Source organism: Canis lupus, chromosome 11, assembly GCF_048164855.1.
Source record: "Canis lupus baileyi chromosome 11, mCanLup2.hap1, whole genome shotgun sequence".
Classification (NCBI taxonomy): Eukaryota; Metazoa; Chordata; class Mammalia; order Carnivora; family Canidae; genus Canis; species Canis lupus.
Genome location: NC_132848.1, coordinates 24344654 through 24364073, shown reverse-complemented (window position 1 = coordinate 24364073; position 19420 = coordinate 24344654). Strand labels below are relative to the sequence as shown.

The 19420-nt window shown below is 55.8% G+C and overlaps 2 protein-coding genes and 1 long non-coding RNA gene across 6 annotated transcripts in view; 2 read left to right on the top strand and 1 right to left on the bottom strand.

Moving 5' to 3' along the window:
* The first annotated feature begins 813 nt into the window (after positions 1-813).
* PNPLA3 (patatin like domain 3, 1-acylglycerol-3-phosphate O-acyltransferase) lies at positions 814-16100 on the top strand. The gene is made up of 9 exons (XM_072843605.1): positions 814-1046; positions 3539-3771; positions 4706-4771; positions 7496-7705; positions 8522-8582; positions 10177-10392; positions 11587-11719; positions 12599-12703; positions 13685-16100. The coding sequence occupies exons 1-9, from the start codon at positions 860-862 to the stop codon at positions 13773-13775; spliced, it is 1302 nt and encodes a 433-aa protein (XP_072699706.1). The 5' UTR covers positions 814-859; the 3' UTR covers positions 13776-16100.
* On the bottom strand, positions 3305-19110 carry LOC140642695 (uncharacterized). Of its 4 annotated transcripts, XR_012039115.1 has the most exons (5): positions 18598-19092; positions 14699-17577; positions 12487-14000; positions 9195-10435; positions 3305-9111 (listed from the first exon to the last, which is right to left on the bottom strand). It is a non-coding gene; the product is annotated as an uncharacterized lncRNA (long non-coding RNA). The 4 variants fall into 4 exon arrangements; XR_012039112.1 differs by having other exon boundaries at positions 3305-10435; positions 18598-19110; XR_012039114.1 differs by having other exon boundaries at positions 3305-10435; positions 14699-18125; positions 18598-19109.
* The window catches only part of SAMM50 (SAMM50 sorting and assembly machinery component), a 34607-nt gene continuing 34275 nt past the window's right edge, over positions 19089-19420 (top strand). Inside the window, exon 1 of the mRNA XM_072843604.1 lies at positions 19089-19305. Coding sequence (XP_072699705.1) covers positions 19285-19305 — 21 coding nt within the window. The 5' untranslated portion in view covers positions 19089-19284. The remainder of the gene's footprint in view (positions 19306-19420) is intronic.

Here is a 19420-nt window from a genome sequence, read left to right as displayed (position 1 = left end):
TTCCCCTCTGCCTGTGTCTCTGCCTCTCTCTCTCTCCCTGTGTCTATCATAAATAAATAAATAAATCTTTAAGAAAAAAAAATAAGTGAAGCTTTGAAATGGAAACTTCATGTCACTATCTCTACCACTTGTCACTAATTGAAACCATCATGCAAAAAAAAAAAAAAAATTGCAGGAAAATTAAGCAAAGCTATTCAATTTTACTTACACTGGTGCCTGCTTAAGGTTTGCTCTCCCCTGTGGAAAGGGGATATCAAGGACCTAAGAGGGGGACGCCTGGGCGGCTCAGCGGTTGAGCGCTTGCCTTCCGCCCAGGGCGTGATCCCGGGGTCCTGGAATCGAGTCTTGCATCAGGCCCTGTGTCTCTTCCTCTGCCCGTGTCTCTGCCTCTCTCTGCGTGTCTCATGAATAAATAAAATCTTTAAAAAAAGATTTAAAAAGGGCCTACGAGGGCCAGCTCCACTTTCTCCCAGACTTGAGAGCTGGCGAGGAACAGAAAGGGAGCTGCCTCTAGGACATCCACCACCAGGGGCTGGAGGATTGGTCCACCCCGCCGGGGGCAAGGTCCTCCGCTCTCCTCCTACCCCGCCGCAGGCCCCGCCCCGCCCCGCCCCGCCCCGCCACAGGCCCCGCCCCCGGGGAGCGGCCCGCGGCTCGGGTGCCGGCCCGAGGGGGCGGGGCCGCCGGCTGACGTCACGCGGAGAATGCCTGAACCCCGGGCGGAGGCCGGGCGGGAGAGCGCCGCGGCGCCGAGCGGTGCAGGGCGGCCTGCACACGGGACCCCACGCCGCAGCCCTGCGCGCGGCCGAGCCGGCCGAGCCCCCGCGAGCCCCGCCGAGGCCCCCGCCGCGCCGCCGCGATGTACGACCCCGAGCGCGGCTGGAGCCTGTCCTTCTCGGGCTGCGGCTTCCTGGGCTTCTACCACGTTGGGGTGACCCGCTGCCTGAGCGAGCGCGCCCCGCACCTGGTGCACGACGCGCGCATGCTGTTCGGCTCCTCGGCCGGGGCGCTGCACTGCGTCACCATGCTCTCCGGGATCCCGCTGGGTACGACCCGGGCCCGGGCCGCGGCGGGGCTCGGCGGGGGCGGCGCTGCGACGGGGCCGCACCTCGCGGGGTGCTGTCGGGGACCCTCCCCGGGCAGAGGCTCCCTCCGCTGCGTCCTCTCGCCCGGCGCCGGGGGTTCTCTGTCGCCAGCCAGCCCGGGCGGGGGGGGGGGGGGTCGCCTGGCGGGGCAACCCCGAGCGTCTCCGCACCCCAACCCTGCGGGCAGGAGGGAGCAGGACCGTGGATGGAGCTGGTCCCCGCCGGCCCTGCCATCGGCTGGGGGCTCGGGAGGCGCTGGGCGATTTGCCCCCCGGGGGTGGGGCGTGGGGGGCATCTGACCTGGAGGGCATTGTCTTGTGTCCCTGGGCAGGCGCCTTTTCCCCTCTGGCGTCTGGGGAACGCTTCTGGGGGGTGGGGCTGGACCGCCTTTCAGGTAGAGAGCAACTCTTCTGAGTCCTCCTGGGCAGTCTTACTGGTTTGGAGTCTTAGGCGACATGGAGGGGGGGTGGGCTTGAGGGGGGATTTGTGTGTGTGTGTGTGTGTGTGTGTGTGTGTGTGTAGGGGCATGGGGGGCACTAGACCCTTCCTAGGGGCTGGGGTGGATCCCTGGATATGCCCTACACCATCCTTCCACCCACCCCCACCCTGTTCAGTGCCCCTGGAAACGAGGTCCTTCCTGTGCTTTTGAAATCCTGTGCTAATTAAACATCTGTCTATGTGGGTGGCACTGGGAGGGGAAGATGTGGGGTCTGTGCCCAGCTGGCCCAAACTTGGGTGTGCCCTGGGGTTACTGGTCCAGGGAGCTGGATGTGGGACACGTAGCCATGGGAGCTGTTGGCACCCAAAGGTCCCCAGGCAGGAAGAGTGCACCTCATCAGCCGCTGTTTGGCTTCCTTAGCGATTTACCCTTTGCTCTAACTGGGGACTGGCAGCTTGGACTCCACCAGCAGGGAATGACTTTCTTCCTGGTGGCCAGAAATCCCCAGCCAGTAGGTGCAGCCTTGCAATTGGATAGGATCAGTGAGCAGACCCTGGGCTGACTGGGAGGTGGGGATTAGGAGATAGGCCCTGGCTGCCTTCTTCATGGACAGGAAGGGGGCAAAGGGCAGGAGATGTGGCCTTAGGGAGGATTAGACTGGCCACATGGCCCGTCCGCCTGCTCTGGGCTTTGGGAGGGATAAAAGACAGCTCTTGTATGTCAAGGTAACCTGCACTGACTCCAGTACAGAGGAGGTTCCTAACTGGCAGGGGACAGGTGCAGCCTGGGTCTGTACCCTGTAGGACATGGGGAGACTCAGGAGCCACCAGGTCCTCGGAAAGTAGGGTCTGGAAGTTTGGGCAGGAGCTGCTCCCCAAATTCCAGGAGCCCTGATTTCAACTCCTGTCTTATTTGGGGACCACCGAGGAGCAGCCGCTAGGGCTGCACCTTGGAAAGAGTTCCTGTGAGTGCTTTTAAGCCAAGTACTCTGCACAAGAGGCTGATGGAACATTCCAGCTGTGTGCAACTTTGCCCTCTTCTGCCTGGGCTCGGTGGGGCCACACATGTAGGGAGAGTTAGGCTGAGGTCAGAGGTGGGCCAGGACAGGCTGGCTTATGTCCCCTCTTCTGCATCTAAGGATTCGTGACGGGCTAGGTCTCAGGCTGGGACCGATGGTCCTGCATGTCAGGGCAGTGCAGAACAAGCACAGGGGTCCGGGCCAGTGAGTGAGGCCTCACGGAGCACGGATGTGGCCCGTGCCCATTAGACCGCGGTCGTTCTGGTGTCAGAGGCTTAAGGGTGAGTCTGGTTCTTTGTTAGGAGCCTCCTCCGGGTTGAGTACCTTACAGATGGTAGTATATCTAATCCCCTCCATCCGCAAAGTTAAAAATGCACAGTCTGAGATGGTGAGGGGCAGTGAAGTGGCTTTCTGAGGTCGACTGGCTAGCGAGGGGTGGAGGCGGGACTCACCCTTGAGCCCAGCCTGCACCGATCCTCTGCTTTCTATGGTGTTAGGTCCTTTGTGCTAAAGCTCTGATTATGAGGAGTTTCTGCCTCTGGCCCTGGGGGATGGAGGAGACAGAGGGTTCTCCTGGGCCTCGGGAGGCTCGTTCCTGTGGGGGGACCTAGAGCGGCACTGCTGGGGAGCAGTACCATGTAGCCGTGAGTGTCATTTAATATTTCCCACTGAAAAAAGTGAAAGACACAGTGAAGTTGATTTCCTGTATCCCAATATGGCCAGAATATTATCATTTTTCACGTCTAATCTATAAAACATTAATCAGATATTTGATTTTATTTGTATGAAGACTTTGAATTCTGGTGTGTCATCTACACACCTCAGATTGGAGTGTCCACACTCAAAAGGGCTCCATGGCTGCACGTGGCTGCTGTATTAGTGCAGGCTTGGAAGAAGGTTGGCCGCCTCCTTGCCACCTGGTATCTGGTCTTGCCACAGAGCGCTGCCATCTCCAGGGTGGCACAGTTCTTTGTTTGTCTGTCTCTTGCCCCCCAGAGATCATCATACAGGTCCTCATGGATATAAGCCAGAAGGCCAGGAGCCGGAACATCGGCATCCTCCACCCCTCCTTCAGCTTGGGCAGGAACCTCCAAGAAAGCCTTCAGAGACATCTCCCAGACAACGTCCACATGCTCATCTCTGGCAAAACATGCATATCACTCACCAGAGTGTCCGATGGGGAAAACGTGCTGGTGTCTGAGTTTCAGTCCAAAGAGGAAGTTGTGGATGTAAGCAGTCTGCTTATCTGGGCATTGCCAAATAAACGCTATTTCGTCTTGGAAGTAACACAGAGAGGGCTGCCGTAGGCCACCTGCCTTGTGTCTTAAGATGCAAAAGACCCTGGTTTCCCAGGTTCGCTTCCTGCACCAGTGACGTGAGCTCTGTGTGCATCCGATGGTCGGTGGTCTACAGCGTATAGGTTTCAGTTTCAGATACTACTACTTTCCCATCTTTCAAGACTTGGCTCATGACCCCCTCCTCCAGAGACCCTGTCCCACGTGTGTCCCTCCTCCCACGATGTATATTCCTGGCACGAATAACCAGTAGCATCTCAGCAGCCGGGGTCAACCTCTCTATCTGACCTTGTTTCCAAAAGCTTTTTCTAGATAGCCAGTTCTGGTCCATTCCTGCAGGGGAGGGTTTTCTCAGTAGGCCAGTCCTGCTTCCTGCCCCCTCCCTCACCACCAGCCCCCCAACTCGGTACTTCTCAATGTGCTGCCGGGACCCCCAGCATCAGCTGGACCTGGACGCTTGCCCTGCCTCCGGGCTCTCAGGTCCCTCCAGCCTGCTGCATCAGAGTCCTGGGGTGGGTCATGGAGTCTGTGGTTCACAGGCTTTCCAGGTGATTCTAATGAAGGTCAGCCTTTGCAGAGCCCTGGTCTGGTGTCTTCCCAGTCAGCCAGCGCCCAGTGCAGCTGTTGTGGGGAGAGGGACCGGAAGTTGATGTCCACAGACAGTGTCATTAGGAGCTTCTACTTAGGCCTGAAATAGAAGTGTGTAGGTTGCTTTGTCATTTGTTCAGCACGTTTATAAAAGCGCACACTTTGCAAAGAGCATTTCAGCCCGTTGCTCTGTTTATCTGAAGAAGGCTTATGTGGGGCCCCCAGGGGAGCAGAAGGCAGGCTGTTGGGGCCCGTGGTTTCACTTCTTTTTGTCTTGCAGGCCTTGCTCTGTTCCAGCTTCATCCCTTTCTTCAGTGGCATAATCCCTCCTTCCTTCAGAGGCGTGGTGAGTCTGCTTTTAAACTGTCTGCGCAGCTCCTGCCTGCTGGCACCCTGGGGCACGTCCCCAAATGCCTTTCACACAGAGGTTCCCGAGCTAGCCCCCTTCTAGGCTGCCCAGGCAGCACAACCAGCTTCATGTAGAATTAATTACCTCGCTATCTGGAAGGTAAGCTGATTCACTTAATCTTCACCTGAGCACCCAAGAGAGGCCCGGCTGGCCTGGTTAAAGTCGGAGATGCTTATGAGTCTGTGACTTGCTTAAGATAGAGCTTTATTCTCAGGGGATGCGAGAGTGCAGCCCACTTTGGGTTTGACTTTGCCCTTTGCAGCCCATGGCCTTGTCAGAAGCTGCTGATCTGGCTTCGATTTGGTTCCATTCCACAAATGATGTGTTTTGGCCGACTGCTGAGCCCTGCCTGGGATGGCGAAACAGGAGGCAAAGTGTCTGTTCTGCAGGCTTTGGACCAGGTGCTGGGTGATGCCAGGCCATTGGAGCTTTCTTCTAGGGCCAGGGTGATCTCCCCAGGGTGATTCTTCTTCTTCTTCTTTTTTTTTTTTTTTTTAAGATTTTATTTATTTATGCATGAGAGACAGAGAGAGAGGCAGAGACAGAGGCAGAGGGAGAAGCAGGCTCCCTGAAGGGACCCCAATAGGAGACTCGATCCCAGGACCCTGAGCCGAAGGCAGCCGCTCAGCCACTGAGCCCCGCAGGCGTCCCACCCCGGGCTGATTCTTCCTCGCCCCCGGGACAAGGTCTAGAGACAGGGTTGCCACAACTGGGGAAGTGCTGCTGACATCCTGCGGTGCACGGGGCCAGCCCTCTCAACAAAGAATCATCGGTCTCTAAACGTCAGTGGTGTCAAGCTAAGAAATCTCGCCTTGAGAGAGAACACACAACATCCCAGTGTCCCAGAGCAGAGCTTCTGCAGGCTGCAGAGCGGAGGCAGAGGCATGTCCATCTAGCCTCACTCGCGCCCTGGAGCAGCCCCATGACAGACACGTGGTCCCCGCTTCTGGATGAGACAACAGGCCTGGAGCGGTGCAGGGGTCACCCCAGATGGCCACGGCCGCTGCCTGGCAGACCGACCTGGACTGAATCCCTCCTCTGGCACCTGGTAGCTGGACCGCTCTGGACACATTCCATAACCCCTCTGAGATCGGTTTGCAAAACGAGGGTTAAGCACAGTGCGGCGGCACAGAGGTGTCGTGAGGATCACGCGAGCAAGGGCCGTGAGGTGCTCGGCACAGAGCCTGGCGTGGGTGAGCCTGCAGGAAGGGGGGCTATTTCACCCCCCACAGAGTTGCTACCGTCTTGCCACTTGGCCGGGACTGCCCAGCCCTCGGGGTGCGGGTGGTGCATGCAGCACACTCCAGCGAAACCCATGGAAAACCAGAAGAGCTACTTGGGATTCCACTGAGCAGACTCAGAGCCCTTCTTTTTTTTTTTTTTTTTAAGATTTATTTATTTATTTATTTATTCATGAGAGACACACGCAGAGACAGAGAGAGAGAGAGGCAGAGACACAGGCAGAGGGAGAAGCAGGCTCCATTGCAGGGAGCCCGACGTGTGACTCGATCCCAGGACTCCAGGATCACACCCCCGGCCGAAGGCAGGTGCTAAACCGCTGAGCCACCCAGGGATCCCCAACTCAGAGCCTTACTACAGGAGAGTTCAGAGGGGAAGGGAAAGGTCCATGTGATGGGGCGCATCGGACCCAAGGATTCCCTTTGAGAAACTGGCAGCCTGCTTCCGCCCTCCTTTAGGGTTCCCTAAGGTTCCAGACCTTCCCTTCCTTGTCCCAACCTGCCCATGAGACTTTCCTACGTCCTCCATGGAAGTTGTGGGGCTCCCATTTTGAAAATACCGCTGTGTGCACCCCCGATCATTTTTGTGGAATCTCTGGATGGCGAAGGCGTGGCTGAGCATGGGTGCTTATCCTCTGGACTCGTTTTAGGTCCCAGGAAGGACCGGCTGTGCTATTTGAAGGCCTTTGTCTGTGGGTGCCGGCGGCTGGGCTGGGGCGGCCTCAGATTTGGGAATCATTCCAGACATTGCTTTGATCGGTGCAGACTTGGCCCAAGTCATACCCCAGCCTGCCTGGGCCGGCCTAAGGGTGTCAAAGCACACGGATGCAGGAAAACATGCTCACCATAGCTGATCCCAAATGCTATCAGGTTGTGGATTCAGAAGGTGTTTTCCAAGGGCTGCCTTGGCCCCGGGTTCACTGCCATTTAAGTCTCCAAAGCTCTTCAAGGTGCCGTTCTGATTTCCAAGCAGCAAAGGGGTGGGGTCTGGAATTGAACCTTCTGCCTCTTTTAGGGGACTCTGTCCCCATTGCACACAGAGCCCCTGCTCCATACGGCCCCCTTCAGGCAGATTACCTGGGCACACCTGTAGGTGAAGCCCCACCTGGGCTTCAGACTTTGCCACCACAACACAGGCTGGGCTTCACCTGTCTGCCTCTTGACCAGGCACCTTTTGTGCGGTGCACAAACTCCACAACAGTATATAGCAAACTGAGTGCCTGCCCAGAGCCTGGGCTGGCAGAGAAATGCTCAGTAAGGATTGGTTGAAAGAGTGGTTCCAGAGCCTTGTCTTCCCGCAGTATCAGCCTGTGTCTCTGAGAAGCCTCTACCCCTGATCTTAAAAAACAAAAACAAACAAAAAACCCACAAAAGACAGCCCAGAGCTTGTAACACTATGTCCTTTTTTTCCTTCCTGTGAAAGCGATACATGGACGGAGGAGCAAGTGACAATGTCCCTTTCTTTGATGCCAAAACGACCATCACTGTGTCCCCCTTCTATGGAGAGTATGACATCTGCCCTAAAGTCAAGTCCACGAACTTTCTTCAGGTGGACTTAACCAAGCTCAATCTGCGCCTCTGCTCAGAGAATGCCTACCTACTCATGCGAGCGCTTTTCCCTCCAGATCTCAAGGTGAGTTGGGGGCTGTGTGTTCGAGGGCACAGCTCTTTGCTTCCCTGTTTGCCAGTTCTCTCCACAAACAGAAGCAGATCCCCCTCACTGAACAGGAACTCACAGAAGAGTTTCTGGTTCTGGAAGCTCAGTGCTGCCCCACTCTGACCGCTGGAATCACCTGGGAAGATTTAAACAGCCCTGTAGCTCAGACCCCACATCCAGGAGGCTAGGATTCAAGTAGTTGGGGTGTAGCCTGGACGGTGGGATTGTTTTTTGTTTTTTTTTGCGTTATCCTGATGATTCTTATTTGCAAGCATGGTCAAGAACCACACTGCATTTGGTGGTTTAATCTTTCTTGAGTGTTGTTGTAGGAGGTCTTATCTCCCTGATATAAAGAAAATGTGTCAACTGTGTACACTCAGGGTTCTCCGGGAAGAGAGAAGGCGTTGTGTACACTGTACCCCAGGATCATGTGCTCCAGGAGAGGGAGCGGAGGCTGTAAACTGGTTTGCATGTGTGGTGTGTGTACAGACGAGTAGAGGAGGCCACTCTTAATTGTCCCGGGACAACGGGAACAGGCTCTTGCATTTGTTAGGGTGGAGGCTCCTTCAGGGACCAAGGGAGCCCAGAGACAGCAGTGCCTGGCATGCCTGGGCTGCCAGCAGAGGCTCCGTGGAGGGGATGTCATTGGAGCCTAGTCCTGTGTGAAAGTGGAGCCCTGTGTCCAGCCTCGCTGTGGCTGTGCGGGGCCGGGGGAGCAGCTCAGCTGGGAGGGTTCTCTGTTGCCTTCAGAATGGCTCCCATTGCAGTCACCCTTACTTGATTTGTTGCCAGGTGCTTGGAGAGATTTGCCTTCGAGGGTACTTAGACGCCTTCAGGTTCTTGGAAGAGAACGGTATGTATGGGTGAGGTGGGGGCAGACGTGGCCTTTTTTTTTTTTTTTTTAAGATTTTATTTATTTATTCATGAGAGACACAGAGAGAGAGGCAGAGACACAGGCAGAGGGAGAAGCAGGACCCATGCCAGGAACCCGATGCAGGACTCAATCCCGGGACCCTGGGATCACACTCTGAGCTGAAGGCAGACGCTCAACCACTGAGCCACCCGGGTGCCCCCAGATGTGTCCTTTTAACAAGCTTTTCGTTAGCATCAGTAACTGGAGGTTGATGTTAGAAACTCCATGCCCAGTGTCTTCCCTTAGCCTCTTCTCAGCCGACTCATTGGCCCTGTGAGATAGGAAGTCTTTGTCCCATTTCATAGCCGGGGAGGCGGGGAGGCGGAGGTGAGCCAGGGCCCCCATGCTGCTCACTGAGGGCTGGAGCTGGGGCGGGACTCGGGGACACAGGAACCCTCTCCTGCACGGCCACCTGCCTGTCAAGGCAGTTCTGTCCGTTGTGTTTTGTTTTCTTTTTTTCCTGTGTGAACTGTTTTGAACATTTAGATAAACAGAGGAAGTTAAGCAGGGTTTCTGCCCCCGGGCCCCAGGTGGAGCAATCAGAATACTTGCCTCCAACCAGGTGCAGGTCACACCTGTGAGCCCAGCTGTCCTTTCTGGGGCAGGTTCCTGCCTTGGGAGTCATCTGGCTGGTCTGGGCAGTGGGACTTGGGCTCTTGAAATATTAGATGTATTTGGAACTGCTTGTCTTCAATGTTAGAAGTCGGTTTCTATTTTTTTTTAAGATTTTATTTATTCATGAGAGACACACAGAGAGAGGCAGAGACACAGGCAGAGAGAGAAGCAGGCTCCCTGTGGGGAGCCCATGGGGGACTCAATCCTGGATTCCGGGATCACACCCTGTGCCGAAGGCAGATGCTCAACTGCTGAGCCACCCAGGCACCGCCAGCCCTTGGTCATTTTACTCAGAGGTTGGGAGCCTGAGGGAGCCACCCCCTGCCCAACCCAGCGTGCCAATTCTACGAGAACAGGAGCCACTGACTGGGATAAGCTACTGAGCCCCAGCATCTAAGGCAGGGTCTGCACAAACTCCCACACCTAGCGCTGCTTCCAATGCCACACAGCGAAAGGGTGTCCTCTATAATGTTGGACCTGGGTTCGAATCCCACTCTTCCGCTTCCTGGCTATGTGGCTTTGGGTGAATCTCCTAACCTATTCTGTGCCTCTGATTTCTCAGCTGAGGTGACGAAGCGGCCTGGAACGTGGGTTTAACCAGTGCTTTAGTTATTATAAATCCATTATAATTCTTATCTTTCACCTGCATGAATCCCCATGTGGCCGTGGAGCCCAGACAGCTAGGGAGGGGTGGAGCCGGAGCCAGACTCCCATCTCTCTTTGGCTTCAAAGCCCCACACCTCCTTCTGTTACAAAAGCCTGAACGCCCGGCCTCATGGATGCCTGCCTCCTACTTCGCCCACAGGCCCGTGGCTTCCCCAGTGGTTGCCCGTGCCCCTGTCGTTCCTGGGTGGGTGCATGCGTCGTGCCTCCTGCTGCCCACACTGACCTGGTGGTTGGTTTCCCGTGTCCTTGGCAGGGATCTGCAACAGGCTCCAGCCGTGCCTGAATCTATCCTCGGACGAGATGAAGAATCTTAAAGTGGCCTGGGAACCCGGGAGCCCGGAAGCTCCCCCGAGGGTGGCTGCCGGCGGGACGAAGCCCGAGCCAGACGAGCTGCTGGACCACCTGCGCCTCAGCATCCTGCCCTGGAACGAGGGCATCCTGGAGACCCTGTCACCCAAGCTCCTTGGAGGTGCTGACTCCCCAGGGGTGCGGAAGGCTGAGGATGTGGTTTCCTGTGACAGAGAGAGAAAGAGAGAGAGGGAGAGAGAGAGACTGAAGGGGCTTTATTCTCTGGGTTGTGGAGGAAGGTAATCTTGCATGTGGGATACGGGGCCTGCTGGGGCTCTGCTCCTGGCACAGACCCTTGCTCCATCTCCCTTCCCAAGGGGTCACGGCCAGAGGAGAGCAGACTCCAGCTGAGCCTGTTTTAAGTGAACTGGGCACACAGTATTGCAGGGGGCCGCAGGTGGGGGGCCGTTCTTCCAGAACCCTCTCTGCCTGTCCACCCATCCCTAAGCCTTCTTTCTTGGGGAGCCCCCTTTCCCCGATTTCTCCCTGCCTCCAAACCTGCAATTTTGAATCTCCACGGAGTGGGGATGTGCTTGATTACGTGACCAACTATTAGGTGGATGGGAGTGTGCAAACCAGCTTCCAGTCGGTCATTTGGAGGAATTCAGAGGGTAGTGGGACATCATCCCATGCACCAGGGCATGAACCGGCAGCTGTTGGGGCTAATGTGATCTGAGGTATCAGGAGGTCATTACAAAAGGGAGTTAACAGGCCAGAGGGTTCTGGGCAGAAGGACACAGGGTCCAGCTGAAGGTTTGGGGAAAAGCTCAGAAGTCGATGGGGTATTTTGAGAAGTTTGTGTAGCCCTCCAAAGATAGTTCTTGAAAAGAGAGTCGTTCAAGAGAAGAAAAAATAAAACAAGATGAAATCAGAGAGGGAGACAAACCATAAGAGACTCTTAATCATAGGAAACAAACTCAGGGTTGCTGGAGGGGAGGGGGGTGAGGGGACGGGGTAACTGGGTGTCAGGCATTAGGACGCACATGGTGGAATGAGCACTGGGTGTCATAAGATCGATGCCTCACTGACGTCTACCGCTGAAACCAGTAATACATTATATGTTAATTTGTTGAATTTAAATGAAAATGAAAAATAGATTTTAAAAAGACAGAGCGAGCTGTGCACTGAGAAGCCTGCATGCGGGGGGCTGTCCGAGGCCTGTCCTGGGCATACTCCTCATGGGACCTCCTTGGGGAGCGCTTCGGATTCTCCGGATGCCAGGATCTGAGTATTTCATAGAAATTCCAAGCACCACCTGGGCCAGGCGGTTTGGCTCTTACACTGCTGGGAGACACCTCCAAATTGTGTTTTTCAGATCTGAGTAAAGCAATTAAAATCCAACGTGGATACATGAGCAAGATTTACAACTTCCTACCAGTTAAGGTCGTGTCCTATATGATGCTGCCCTGTACGCTGCCCGTGGAGTCTGCTATCGCCATGGTCCAGAGGTGGGCATTTTACGTGGCTTTTGCGCTTTCCTCCCGCATCGTTGGCTGGAGGTGGAGGGAACCCACGTGAGGGCCTTAACCTGTGGCCTGGCTCCTTGAGGGGCGCGACGGTGCTCCCTGGAGACCCTTCTCAGCCTCTCTTCCCTACGCTGTCACTTCTTGCGGCTTCTTGGAGGTTTACACTTCCAGCCTGGGAGTTTATTCGCAGCACGCCGGGAGGACGTGAGGCACCGCTTGGATCCTGGCTATTTGTTTAAGCTCTGCTTCCTTTAGATTTACGGTGGCGTTTACAGTCTTTTTAGCGAGTGGATCAGCATGGCCTTTGGTCCATCTTTTAGAGGCCAAGCCATCCCTCAGAATCTGGCTCGGTTCTCCTGTCCAGATCCCCTCCCCTCTACCAAATTAATCACCTACTCCCAGACACCCTTGCCCCGGGGAGAGGTCTGGTCAGGCATTTACAGGGCTTGCCACGGGGGGCCTCTTGTGTGTGGGGTGGGGGAGTCTGCAGGGCTGGGGTGGGGGGACGTGCTACCTTGACTCCCAGATTCTCTGCATTGGCTTCAGTGTGCACCTTGCCACATGGAGAAGCCTGGAAAACTAAGCCCAAGCCCTTCCCCTCTTATTTCCACGCATATCCCTGGAGCTTCCCGCAGCCCAGTGACCTAACTGCTTTAGGGCTTTTAGGTAGGTTTGTCTTTGGTATAATGCGCCCGATCCACCTCCTGGGATTGATCAGATTAGGATTAGATGGGACTCTGGTGGTTTACCTGGACAAAGGGCATGGATGTCAGATGCCTGCTTTTTCTTTAGTTTGTGTGTGTGTGTGTTGGCTTGTTTTCACGCTGATAACCTGTGTGTCTCTTTTTCTTATTCCTGCAGACTGGTGACATGGTTTCCAGATAGGTCTGAGGACATCCGGTGGCTGCAGTGGCTCACCTTGAGTATGTGTTCTCGGGTGATGACACAGCTGTTCTCCATGTCCAGGTCAGTGATCTGGCCGCGGGTGTGTGGGTCTGGTGGGGACCTTTCATCAGTGGGCTGGGGGTGCCTATTTATGCAGATTCTCATCGGGGCTCAGACTTGCTCAGTCTTGGGGGAGCCCTGGGGGTGGAACCCAGCATCCTTGGGTTGCTAACATGGCCTCAGGGATGCTGCTACTTCTGAGTTCTAAAAACGTATTCAGAGCAAGAAAGGCCTTGTTCCAGCTACAAGGGTTGGGTCTAGTCCTGGAAATCGTGAGCCTTGGTGGTCTTATGTGTTCCCTGTGGGTGACCTTCATTTCTTCCCTGGGTCTCGGTCAGGCTTTTGGGAGCCCCTGGCACAGTACTGGAGACATGGTGGGCACTCAGGAGAGGATATCTCAGTGCTATTGGCAGACACGAAGAGCTGTAAAGTAGGGGAGTGGAAGGGTCTGGTTTCCACTGGGCAATGACTGTAGTGGCCACGGGAAGGAGGTCTCATCACCCGGCCCTAGGGCAGCAGGTTCACCAGCCAGAGGGCAGCTGTACTGGTCCAGGCAGGGATGAGGAGGGCCGGCCTCACTAGAACCTGTGGGCCTGAAGTGTTCATAGGCTCTAGGGCCAGAAGGAGGTGCCAAGTGCAAGCCCTGGGGTCTGCCTGGATTCTGAGGGAGCAGGGCAGCTGGTCAGAAGGAGGAAGCCTGGGGATGGTGGTGCAGGCTGGTCAGCAAGCTGGTCTATGTGGAGGAAACTGATAGGCTCCACTGGGATGCCCAGTGGGAGGGGCCCGGGGGGCTGGAGGGCTACCAGCTTAGAACCCAGGATGGTGACCCTCTGGATGCCCAGGAGGGAGGACGCTGTGGCTTTGGACACCACCACCGTGCAGTGCACGGAGTGGGCATGATGGCGCACTCAGGGTGGGCTGGTGGTGTCCATCCATCCTTGCTGAGATGGAAGACCTCAGGGCAGCAGGACAGCGGCTGAGTCAGTATTCCTTTTGTTTCAGATCCCAGACACCGGCAAGCAGCCCGCAGCCTTCCCTGAAGAACATGAAGGCACTGCTACCCTCCTGGCTGTCCAGTAGGTGCCGGAGCTGAGGCGGCTGGGCAAGCCCATCCTCCTGCCTGGCCTGGCTTTTCCGGGTTGGAGTTGGGAGGGACTCCTCCTTCCCCGCAATCCTATGGTGCAGAAGCGTTTCGGAGTCATTTGAGGAGACGAGTCTGGGACATTCTTTCAGAAGTGCTTTCTGATCTTTCTGCAGACGCGTCTGTGCTGGCACTTAATGTCCTGCTGTTCTGCCTCTGTGCTCAGTTTATAGTTCACTGAAACCAAATGGCAATCTGTTATTTTTACGAAAAGCTAGGAAGCTACTTTTGGTGTATGTGGTGGTCTGGAGCATAAGGAAGTTTAATAGTTAAGCTTCTGGGTATGTTAGCTTAGTTGGCTGGGAAGCGGCAATAGGAAGGCCAGCGTGGAGGGGCATGGCCAGTCAACCTGCAGTTCTCTGGGCACTAAGTTTCTAGAATAGCAGGTGTTGTGAGGGATCAGGGGTGTGTGTGTGGGGGGGTGGGGCTTGTGGCCGGCGGGTGGGCTGCCCTCTGTACAGTGTTGGGGTTTGGAAGGAAGAGTGATGTGATCCCATTTCCTCACATGGGAAATAGTCAGTGTAGCTGGGGCAGGTGGCAGCCTTGTCCAAGGGGGGCCACTGGGGGTCATGGGCCGTTAAAAGATGCTAACTTATTTGGGAACACTTTTCTGACCTAGCTTAAATATTTGATAGAGTTTTGTATAGAATATAAAGGAATCTTATTGTTTGTTGCATTTTATGTCACGTGAATCAGGAAGGTGTTAATAAGCCTTATTAAAAAAAAAAAATCCAGTGCACAGGCTGGCATCCCAGGATACCAGGCAGTTGCCCAGCACAACAGAAGGGCTTGGGTCCTGCGCACCTTTCTCAACATCCCCTGCCCTTCTGAACTCCCAGAGCCTTAATGGAGATAAGCAAGAGATGGGGACCTACCTTCTCCCTAGGTGTGATTTGTTGGCAAGCACAGAGTAATGTGACTCCAGGTGAAATATAATCACGCATTTGCGCGTAGCAAGAAAGAAACAGCGATAAGCTCAAAATCCTCCACGTTGGCACAGGAAGCTGTAGCTCTCACCTACACTGTGCAAGGACGTTGGGAGTTGAAGAACCAGAAAGTTCAGACAAAGCACTTTGTTATAAAGACGTGTCCTCGAAAAAAGAATGTGGTTCTAGGGGCAGCCTCTACGTGAGCTCCTTCCCTTGAGCTGCCATGAGATTGTGGGCTCCTAGAGGCAGGCTCCTTGAACATACGGGGCCACTTCCCAGGGCACAGAGCCGCCCCCCCCCCCTTTGTGGCTCCTCGCAGGGTCCTTGTGTCTCCGGGATGGGAGTACTGACGAGGCTCCTGTTCTGGTAGCACTCGCTTCCTAAGGGAGACAAGAGCTGGCGAGAGGTAGGCTCTCCCAGCTGCTTAAAGCTCCAGAACAAGGCACTGGTCCTTGCTGAGCTGGCCTAGGGGTGGGGGAGGCCAGGCCTGACACCCCACCCACGCCCCCGGGCTCCTCCGAGCCCTCCCTCACACCTGCCCCTGAGCCCCTGATTCTCGAGTTCCCCTGATCACCTGTCTTCCATTGGATGTGCAGCATGGGCTGCAGCAGATCCGAGCACGCTTCACCAGTATTTGACAATAACTGCCACCTTTCTGTAGACCGTATACACATGCTAGTTCTGTGACTGGTAGAAAGAAGGAATTATTTTAACAGCTCATGGGATTACATGCAACTGTTTTTTTTTTTTTTTTTTTACTACTTTTTGAACTGGTTCCACCTTCTCACAATGAGCATGTGTTTTATACTTTTTGAAAAATGTGTGTTAAGACAAAGAAGTGTTCTTTCAGAAATGGCCAAGGCCCCACCCACCACCTGTGCCTTAATACCATCCTACCCCCACCCCATACCTCTCCAGCACGGCTGAGGTATCTGATCGGTGCGTCGGAACATTCTTGGGTTCCTACTACCTTATCGAACAAACCTCTTCTTCTTTATATGGCACATTTATGCTCTGGAATACATTCCACTGTCAGGAATAATAACTGTGTAGTCTAGGTAATGACCAGGGAGCAACAGCCTTGGTGAACAGATAACAAAACTTGGTGCTGAGCATGAGCCTCGTCTTGTTAATAAATAATTAATTAATTAATTAATTTGTGGGTGTGTATTGTGCACAGAGCAAAGGCAGAGAACGTACACACCCCAGTACTGACAGTGGTTGTTATCATCCCTCCCATAATTATAGTTCATTTGTTGTGCTGGTATGTGGTTTTCAAATTTCTATGGTAAATATTTATTACTTTCATTGGAAAATAACTCATAATAAATGTGACTTTGAAAACGTTTTCCCTTGTTTCTGGGTCCTCTCTCAGGAGCCCCCCTTTCTTTCCCTTCCCTCACAGACAAGTTCCTTCAAATGACACCCCCCCCCCCAGGTTTATGGCTGGCCCTTCCAGCCAGGTGGTCTCCACATGTTCTGTCCTGGACAACTGGATCAGCACCCCCTCCTAGAGTCCCTCTCCTTCCTCTGTGACCCCACGCTGTCCTGAGTGCTGGGCTCGTCCCCCTGCCTGCTGTGCTCAGAGTTCACAGTCGTTCCGGGGGGAGGGGTGGGGGGGGGAAGAGTTCACTCCGAGGAGCCCCAGTCTCTAGCTCAGGTGAGGGGCGAGCCCACCTGGCCACCTCCACCTGGCTATTCCTTGGTATTACCGAGCACCTCGACATAACCCCTCCAGTGCAGAGCTGCCCTGTATCCGTCAACTTCCAAGTCCAAGGAGCCAGACCCCTGAGCACCTCTTCCCTGGCTGACCCCGCCCCCTCCAGCTGGTCCCAATCCTGACGAGTCCACCTCCACTTAAGGCCTCTTGTCCCCAGCCCACTCCCTGGAGCCTATGCTACACGGAGAGGTGAGTGACCCCAAGGGCATCTGTGGGAAGATCGGCGTTCCTTCCCTATGACTTCTGAGACAGGTGTGATTTTAAGGGAACCAGTGTGGTCACTGAACTGCATTTCTACTACTGATGGGGCCAGATTGATACTGTGTAAGGCCAACTTTTCTCAAAAGCTGGCATCCTTGCAGGTATCACTAGGTGATTCTATCAGTTAGGGCAGGCTGGGCTATGCTGCATTTAACAAAGACTCCCCAGGTTTACTTCTCATACTACAGACCCATCACACTTGGCTAGCCCAGCCTGAAACTGTCCCCTCATCTGGAGGGTCACTGATCACAGTAATGGGGGTGGGGTGTAGGGTGTTCTAAGGTTGTCATCCACACATACCTATCCCTTCTGCCTACAACCTGTTGACCAAAGCAAGTCATGCAGATGTGGGCAGGGAAATAGAACCGTACCTTTTGCCCAAAAGGGGAGCACCAGAATTACCAATGAACACCACTGAGGGCCAAAGAGCCTCAAGAACCCAAACCCAAAAGTCTCCATGATCCCATTAATTTAGGAAATCCTGGGTTCAGGAAAGTGAAACAGGTACAGGTACTGCAGAACTTCTCAGAGCCTTTAATACATGAGTATAGGCATTGTGACTGTCAGAGATGGTGCTTGAGGATGAAGCTGGGACTGTGTTTCTGATGTGTCTTCTGTCACCTTGTCACCAGTGCCTTGTACCCAACAGACTCTCAAATATTTGACTCCGGACTCTTGTTACAATCTGTGGGTCGGGATGCCTGGTGGAGCGGGACGCCTCAGTGGTGGAGCGTCTGCCTTCGGCTCAGGGTGTGATCCCAGGGTCTTGATCGAGTCCCACGTTGGGCTCCCTGTGTGGAGCCTGCTTCTCCCTCTGCCAGTGTCTCTGCCTCTCTCTGTGTCTCTCATGAATAAATACATAAATAAAATCTTAAAAAAAAAATCTGCGGGCCAACCTCATGGCCCATCTTTGAGACAAGGCTTACTCAAGAGACTAATGAAGAAGAAAATGCAGGGAGGGCCTGGTTTGTGCAGTGTTTACAGGGGGCCAGGTCCCATGCCTGATGGAATCCTCAGCAACTGCTGCCATCCCCACTTTAGGATCAGGAAGGAGGAAGTGGGAGCATGATTCTGAGCTAAGCGTCCAGCTTGGGTAACCTGTGCTTAAAATTTGCTCCTAGATTATCTTCGAAGGTCTCTGTCAAGAAGTTTTCTCCTCCAAAACAGCCTTCTGAGTCTGAGCTGGGGGGTTGCGAGACCCCTGGTGGTGGTGGTGGTGGTGGTGGTGGTGGTGGAGGGGGGTTGGGTGGGAAGTGGGGAGGCAGATGGCTAGGTCAGCCTGCAAGGGGTGCAGGGAGGGAAGGACCGGCCCGGCAGGTGCTGACGTCTCTCTTCCCACGCGAGAAGGGTACCAGGGTACCGTGGACCCCAGGGATGCTGGAGGCCTGGGTGCTATTTAAATGCAAAACGGGAAAAAAAATAAATGCAAAACGGGGGCAGCCCAGGTGGCTCGGCGGTTTAGCGCTACCTTCAGCCCAGGGCGTGACCCTGGAGACCCAGGATCGAGTCCTGCGACGGGCTCCCTGCACGGAGCCTGCTTCTCCCTCTGCCTGTGTCTCTGTCTCTCTCTCTCTCATGAATAAATAAGTAAAATCTTAAAAAAAAAAAAATGCACCCCGGTGTCAGGAAGTCTGGGAAGGGGCCTCGGGGGAGAAGCGGGGGTGGTGACGCGAGGCCCTGAGAGCAGGAGGCAGTGGACGCCCAATGCTGACCGTCCCTCACTCGGTCCCTTGGCGGTGTCTCCCCGCATCTGCCACGCGTGTTGACTCCTTACGACGTGGCCATCTTCTGGGGGGAGGGGGTGTTTCCCGCAGCAGAGTGAAGCCCCCAGCCCGTCCCGGGACCGCCCCGCGCTAGTACTTACAGGCTGCGGCCGCGGCCTCTGATGCACCGGCTCGCCCTGGCCCGTGCCGGGCGCGGTCCCACGGCGCTTGTTCCAGTCCCGTGACGCAGAACGACCGTCACGTCCCCTCTACCGGCGAGGGCTCGGGCTCGGGCTCGGGCTCGGGCTCGGGCTCGGGCCTCGGGGGCCTCCGCGGCCGGGCGGACCCGGGCGGCCAGCAGCCGGGAGCAGGTGCCTCTGCGACCTGCGCCGGCCCCGCAGCCGGGGGAGGCGAGCCTCGGCGCTCCGCGGGGGCGTGGGCTCCGCACAGCACCCGCCGGACCCGGGCGCCAGCGGGGAGGCGGGCGGCCCCCGAAGAAGCGTCGGCGGACCCATCCCGGTCGGCTCTCTCCCGCGCCGGCTCCCAGCGGAAGACCCGCGCCCCAGGCGCCAGCAGCCGCGCGGGCGTCATTGGACGCTCTGCGCTTGCGCGGTCTCCACGCTGCGTCCGTGCGGACATCCGGTCACGGGTTCCCACGGACCAATGAGCGAGAGCACCGTGAGCCAGGGGGCGGGGCATCATGGCTGCTCCCAGGGCGCCGCGTCCAGAGGCTCGCGGGTGCTGCGCTAAGTGACAGCTCCGCCACCGCGGGCCCGCCCTCTGCCCTCGCCAGCCGCGCCGTGATCACGCCCGGGTAGCTGTGCGAGGCGGCGGCCGGAGAGGGAGCCATGGGCACAGTGCACGCCCGGGTAAGAGGCCCAGCGACCCGCGGGCCGCGTGACCTCAGGGCGGGCGCCGCGGGAAGAGACCCCCCCCACCGGGAAGGGGCGCCGAGGGCGGCGGGGCCTGCGGGCCGGGGGGCGG